The sequence below is a fragment of the Leptonotus elevatus genome, unplaced genomic scaffold (genome assembly GCF_054856555.1).
Source record: "Leptonotus elevatus isolate MCC_2025b unplaced genomic scaffold, RoL_Lele_1.0 HiC_scaffold_23, whole genome shotgun sequence".
NCBI lineage: Eukaryota > Metazoa > Chordata > Actinopteri > Syngnathiformes > Syngnathidae > Leptonotus > Leptonotus elevatus.
In genome coordinates this window covers 70,247-77,500 of record NW_028233620.1, presented here as the reverse complement: position 1 = coordinate 77,500, position 7,254 = coordinate 70,247, and the positions used below count along the sequence as shown (strand labels likewise).

At 47.3% G+C, this 7,254-nt stretch overlaps 1 protein-coding gene across 2 annotated transcripts in view; it reads right to left on the bottom strand.

Moving 5' to 3' along the window:
• LOC147154885 (all-trans-retinol 13,14-reductase-like) overlaps nucleotides 1–7,254 on the bottom strand; it is a 55,932-nt gene that overhangs the window by 17,012 nt on the left and 31,666 nt on the right. For both annotated transcript variants that reach the window (XM_086066731.1, XM_086066732.1), the window contains exons 7-8: nucleotides 5,890–6,009; nucleotides 5,676–5,814 (exon numbers count right to left, since the gene is read on the bottom strand). In XM_086066731.1, coding sequence (XP_085922857.1) covers nucleotides 5,676–5,814; nucleotides 5,890–6,009 — 259 coding nt within the window. The remainder of the gene's footprint in view (nucleotides 1–5,675; nucleotides 5,815–5,889; nucleotides 6,010–7,254) is intronic.

Genomic DNA, 7,254 nt, shown 5'->3' with positions numbered 1-7,254 from the left:
ACAGAACCCAAAACATGACAGAACCCCTCCCTCGAGGGACGGCTCCCAGACGTCCCTAACACAAAAAAGTCCAAAAACAGGGCGGGCGGAGGGGGTCACGGAGGCGGGAACCTGGCACACCCAACAAGGCCAGTCCGGGGGGCGTCCCGGACGCCAGACGAGGGGAGCCTGGCAGCGCCGGTCCGGAGGGCGCCCCGGACGCCACACTGGAGCAAAGGGCGACCACAACGTGCGCCGCCAGACAAGGAGAAGACGGCAGTGGGACGTGCGTGCACCTCCTGTCCACACTCAAGGACTTGAAGCCGCCATGGAAGAGGTGAAGAGACTTTGCACGAGAGCGACCGAGGCAAGGAGGCCAGGGGCTGCAGCGGCACAGGCGGGGATGCCCGGGGTGGCAACGGCGAGCCGGCATGGGGACTTGAGGCTGCCATGGCAGACGTGGCACGGGGTCTTGAGGCTGCCGTGGCACGGGGTCTTGAGGCTGCCGTGGCACGGGGTCTTGAGGCTGCCGTGGCACGGGGTCTTGAGGCTGCCGTGGAGGCGGCAGACCTGGCACGGGGACTTGAGGCTGCCGTGGAGGCGGCAGACCTGGCACGGGGACTTGAGGCTGCCGTGGAGGCGGCAGACCTGGCACGGGGACTTGAGGCTGCCGTGGAGGCGGCAGACCTGGCACGGGGACTTGAGGCTGCCGTGGAGGCGGCAGACCTGACACGGGGACTTGAGGCAGCCGTGGAGGCGGCAGACCTGGCACGGGGACTTGAGGCTGCCGTGGAGGCGGCAGACCTGGCACGGGGACTTGAGGCTGCCGTGGAGCCGGCAGACCTGGCTGGGGGACTTGAGGCGGCAGACGTGGCTCGGGGACTCGAGGCGGCCGACCTGGATCGGGGGCTTGGGGCTGCCGTGGAGGCGGCCGACCTGGATCGGGGGCTTGGGGCTGCCGTGGAGGCGGCCGACCTGGATCGGGGGCTTGGGACTGCCGTGGAGCCGGCAGACCTGGATCGGGGGCTTGGGGCTGCCGTGGAGCTGGCAGACCTGGATCGGGGGCTTGAGGCTGCCGTGGAGCCGGCAGACCTGGATCGGGGGCTCGAGGCTGACGTGGAGCCGGCAGACCTGGTTGGGGGGCTCGAGGCTGCCGCGGAGCCGGCAGACCTGGTTGGGGGCTTGAGGCTGCCGCGGAGCCGGCACGGGAACCTGGGGCTGCCGCGGAGCCGGCACGGGAACCTGGGGCTGCCGCGGAGCCGGCACAGGAACCTGGGGCTGCCACGGAGCCGGCACGGGAACCTGGGGCTGCCGCGGAGCCGGCTCGGGGACCTGGGGCTGCGGCGGCAGACGTGGCTCGGGGACCTGGGATTGCGGCAGACGTGGCTCGGGGACTTGGAACTGCGCCAGACGTGGTTCGGGGACTTGGAACTGCAGCAGACGTGGTTCGGGGACTTGGAACTGCGGCAGGCGTGGTTCGGGGACTTGGAACTGCGGCAGACGTGGTTCGGGGACTTGGAACTGCGGCAGACGTGGTTCGAGGACATGTGCTTGGTTTGGCGGTGCTTGGCTTGGCGGTAGCTGGGTGAACATGGCTTGGGGTGGCGTGGCTGAAGCAGACTTGAGAGCAGGAACTGGGGCCACATCAGCCTGCCACCATGGGGAGTGAGGAACAGCAGGGATACTAGAAACCGAGGATGCAGAGACTGAAGGAACGTGACGAGAAGAAACGGGATTGGGTAAGGAATCAGGTGAAGTGGGGACTAAGTCTTGACGTGGCGGTAATGTGGGGCTATGAGGTGCACAAGATGGGGACAGCCTTGGTTTACACGAGGAAGGGCAGGATGACACTTAAACAAGACCAAGGGAGACACACAAGGAAAACAGAACCCAAAACATGACAAGAGAAAGGCGGCGTGGGAGAACATTGCTGCTTGGTGTCGGGTCAATGCGTAAATTTAAATGTAGTCCTTTGCAATCACAATAATATTAAAGGTCAAACCTGTTGAATTGTTAGTTCATTTCATTTTGATGCAATCCTGTGCGGGAGAAGCGCACTTGTCTTAAGATGAAATATAAAAACATTATTTAAACGGTTATAAGAAAAAAACGGCAAGCAACACACAATATATGCTGAGATGTGAGCGCATGACTACGGCACTGGTATTGTTGCAAATGTAAGGACATATTAAGTTATGTAGGTGATGGACTGTGATGTGAAATGGTACCGCTCAAAAAGATAACTGTCCGGAAATGCCAGCATATCTATGCGCGTGATAGGAATCTCGCAACGAATATTTTATTCCCTGCGCAATAATGCGGCACCTTCATCAATAGAGTCATTGTCAAAAGGACATGCCATGTTCATGACAAAAGTGGTCTTTACCTAATAGACTATAGGCGTTTACGCAAAAACTCGCTACAGTGGACTTTATGAATGAGGAAATTAAATGTCAGAATGCGGCTGAAAGGAGGCGGGGACAGAAAAAACCTCAAGGTTCATTGTGAAAAACCTGCAACCGACCAGGTTTGGTTCATGAAACATGTTACTACGGTAACTGACCGAGAGCTTAAATTAGCTCTTTTTATGAAACAGGCCAGAGTTACCACTTTTTCTCTGGTTTCAGTTACCTCCCTTTCTGAAACTGAAAACGCAGCTTCTCCCATATTTCAGGGTTTCTTGACCCAGAGTTCTCACTAAACCTGCTTTGTGAAATATAACCCTGGTGCTCAGACAACAACCTGGCTCTGGACACGACAAAAACAAAGGAGATCATTGTAGACTTCAGCAGGAGCAGAACTGAACCACCTCCTTGCTATATCAACGGCGAGTGTGTGGAAAGAGTCCACACTTTCAGGTTCTTGGGAGTCCTGATCTCTGAGGACCTCACCTGGTCAGATAGCATCTCAGCGGTAATCAAGAAGGTTCAGCAGCGTCTCCACTTTCTGAGAGTCCTTAGGAAATACAATCTGGACACAAAGCTGCGGCTGGCCTTCTACCGCTCATCCATTGAGAGCTTACTGTATCGCCATCTGGTATGGGAGCTGCACTGAGGCAGACAGAGTAAGACAGTAAGGCAGACTGAAGATCATTAGCTGCCCTCTACCCTCCTCAGCTGACATCTACTCCTCCTGGTGCCTCAGCAGAGCTCGGAATATTATCAAGGACACTACACACCTCGGTTTTCAGTTGTTCGAGCTTCTGCCTTCTGGAAGGCGGTACAGATGCACAAAAGCAAGGACCGGTAGACTGAAAAACAGTTTCTTTCTGGGAGCCTCAGAAAGAAACTGAGACCAGAGTAGTCGCCACTACTCTGAACTCCTAATATTCATCAGTCCGTCCAGTTAATCATTTAAGTAACGTATGCTAACTTAACATTTTGTGCAATACTTTTTATGCATTTCATATTACTCATCTTGCTGTATTTTTATACATGTGCTTTTATATATTTATATTTTATTTTATTTTATTTGCACTTGAACAATTTTAACTTTTTATGTAATAATAAATACAAGTGTTTATGGTTTACTTATTATTATTATTATTATTATTTGATGGGCTTTGGACGCAAACGCTGCATCCTGTTATTAATGTGTGCTGCTCATTGAGAAGTTTGATCTGTGGCCATGACTTGTTTTAAATCTTTTTTGTTTTATACAGTAAGTACACATAACAAATATGTGTTTCCATTTGCGATAATAGGAGGCAGAAACCATTCAGTATACTGCATGCATGAGTTGAATGCCTACAACTTTACAAGGATGAGATTTATTTCAACATGAATCATAAATCGAAACGGAAGTAATAAATCCAACTTGGATTACCCAAGTCACTTGCTCTTTAGACGTGAGGTGTAATTTATTCATCAATTACAGAATATTGCCTGTGTAACATCATCTGTGTTATTTCTGGCTCATTTGCAGAAAGGATCTGTCACTAAAAACAATGTGCATCCGTATAAAACGGGGAGAGAAAAAAAAGGCACGCAACATTGTGCAAAGGAGTCACCGTTTGTCTATATGTGCGCTGCGATTGGTTGACAACCTGTACCCCACCTGTCACCTATAATAATAATAATAATGCATCATATTTTTATATAGCACTTTTCTGGACACTCAAAGAAACTTCACAATGGATACATTATTCGTGCGCTCACACATTCACTCTCTGGTGGCGGTAAGCATCTTAAGTAGTCACAGCTGCCATGGGGCAGGCTGACAGAAGTGTGGCTGCCAGTGTGTGCCTACGGCCCCTCCGACCACCACCAAACATTCGCACCTTTCAGATTCCAGTGTGAGTGGCACTAGAGGCAATGCATGTGAAGTGTCTTGCCCAAGGATGCAAGAACACATGACTTGGGGAAAGCGGCGATCGAACAGCCAACCTTCCAATTACTGGACGACCGTCTCTAGCTCCTGAGACACAGTCGCCACAATATATACTGTACTACTATAGTCAGCTGGGACAGGCTTGACCTCTCCTGCAACCCTAATGAGGACAAGCACTATAAAAAAAAAATGCATGCATCTATGGTTTGATTATATAAGTGGTCATAAAGTTGTGAGAAGTTGTGCGCAAGAAGAGAGCAACCCATTTCTTCATGTTCATGTACTTTTATAGTACTAGTAATCTGAATTACAACTACTTCAACGTATAATTTTCTGCTGTGGTTTGGACCAGAATGTCAAATTACAATATGTTAAGATAGTCTATTGCAGTCTATAAATAAAATATTTCTGTACAGCCCTACAGAGTTTAACTTCTAATAATGGGCTGTTAAATCACTTAATGATACAGTGTTCCCTCACTTTTCGCGGGTGATACGTTCCACGCCCACCCGCAATAGGTGAATTTACGCGAAGTGGAGGTTGTTAAAAAAAAAGTTGTCCCCACCCCTTATAATATGCTAACACCAAAAATAGCTCACCAGTGATGGAACACTGACTAGTTAAGAAAAATTCAATTCAAATTTTTATTTCTCTCTTTAAAAAATACAAATGAAATGGGACAGAAAGAAGTAAAACTTCTGATATCTGCCCCTGATCAACAGAAAAGAATGATCAAGACGAAATAAATGACAGTAAGCAGTCATGACGCTGTCAATGTAACAATTCAACAAAATAACACCTTGTGCTATATATATATTCCAGTAATTCTGCTTTTATATTTAAAAAATATATATATAGATAGGCTGAGATGATCTAGTTTTATTATTCAGATTGTTCCACAAACTTGAGTTGAAATACATTGTTCTTTTTGTTTTGTTCTGTATTTAGGTTTAGAGAAAATATCTGTTCTGTACTCACTCACTCACTCAATATTTGTACACACTTTGCCTTTATAATATTCTATATTTTGTTTAAAAATGTAATACATTATGTTGAATGAATCAAAGAGCTGTTTTTATTTACTCAAATATTACATAAAAGAAAAAATAGCAGCATAAATGGATCCAAATAAAAATCTGAGATTAGAGTGAATCCGCAATAAGTGAACAACGAAGCAGTGAGAGAACACTGTATATTAAAGTTATTATTGTTTAACACAATCACTGCAAATGTAGTGGCAAGCGGGGCAGTGAATGGCAGAACGTGAAAAATGGTGGAACCTTTTGCTTATTACTTGTAAAAGATTTGAAATGGGAGTTAAAATAACAAGACTCTTAGGAAAATCAATTAAAAAACAATTAACTTACAGTGTATCCAAGTCGTTGTCTTTATACATCCAGAAGTTTGTGGAAACAATTCCCAGCTCTTCTTTAGTTCCATCCAGACCAACAAAGACCAAGAAGGAACCCATGCCGTGGCGCACCATACTCAACAATGACTGGATCTCTATTCACACAGCAAAGTTAAAAGACCAACCTCAAAATGCATTCCACAGGTTCATGTTTTTTGTTGTTTGATCACCTGTTTTGTCTTTGATGTGATGTGGCAGAAACTTTTCGAAAGTGTTGAAGATTCCAGCATTGGAAATGACAATGGGAGCAAGGATCTCAATCTCTTCTTGTCCTTTCAGCACTGTCACTCCTGTTACAAATAATATATATTAATAAAACTCAGCATCAAAATGGTAAGGTAAGGTAAGGTTTCGCATGACCGATGTTAGCCGATCGTAGCGACTAGGTGCCGGAACGCGTTTCTGTCGGGGGTGAACAGCAAAAGGGCATGGTGGCGGCCAACTGGGAGAACCAGCTGGGCCTGGGATGGCCTCTGGAGCAAAGCCAGTCGCAAGGAGGTGGGCGAGAAGAGTCAGTGAGGAGCTGTTTGGCCGGTACTGAGTCCTCAAGGCGGGCCACATGGCTGAGCAGCTGTAGCCGCCACCTCCTGATAATGGTCAAGACGGGTGTGTGTGCGTAGACATTGGCATTGCTAACAAAGTGGTACCAACGAATACCAAGGATGCTGTACAGATAGCGCCTATGGAACGCGTTGAGACAACGTACGGCAACTGCCGAGAGCGCCCAGGTTTGGCTGGCATAGAGAACAGGAATAATAAAAGCATTGAAGAGACGGAGTTTGGTGTGTAAATGGATAGAGGAGCATAGCCAGATCCTGGAGAGTCTACCGAATGCATTGCAGGCCAGTTGGAGGCGATGGAGAATCTCAGGTTCACAGGAGTTACTCGAGGCAAACTTCGACCCAAGGTACACAAACTCCTCTACATCTTGATTGTTAGCAAGGGTCACCTGTGGCAGCATCCCCAGCGAGTCAGAGATGATGGTCAGCCCAAATGGGGAGACCTCTTCTGAGAATTTCACCAGTGTATCCGAGAGATTATCCAGGAGGGAAACGAGAATTACAATGTCATCGGCGTAATCCAGATCGGTTTGGGTTGAGTAAAGGCGGACACTCGCCTCCGGACAGCAAGCGAGGGACGAGCTGAGCCAGTAGTCCACGTTAACATTGAACAGATTAGGGGTGACCACGCAGCCTTGGTGCACACCTGAATTGGTGCGGATTGGCTCTGAGTTTAGCCCGTCTGCTCGATTCGTACATGTTGAGTCCATCAAAATGGAGAATAAATAAAAGTAAAAATACATATTAATTAATATATTATTATTATATTACATTATATATCGTCCTTTTTCGTCATTTTTCACATTTTTACATTTATGGGATGAAAATGAATGCAGACATCACAAAAACGTTTTAAAAAAAATATTTAAAATGTTCACAGGATAGCAACAATATATTACATTATCTTATATTATATTATATTGTGAATATTAATGTTACAATAGATGCAGTGATATGGTAGTAGTAGTTTATTGT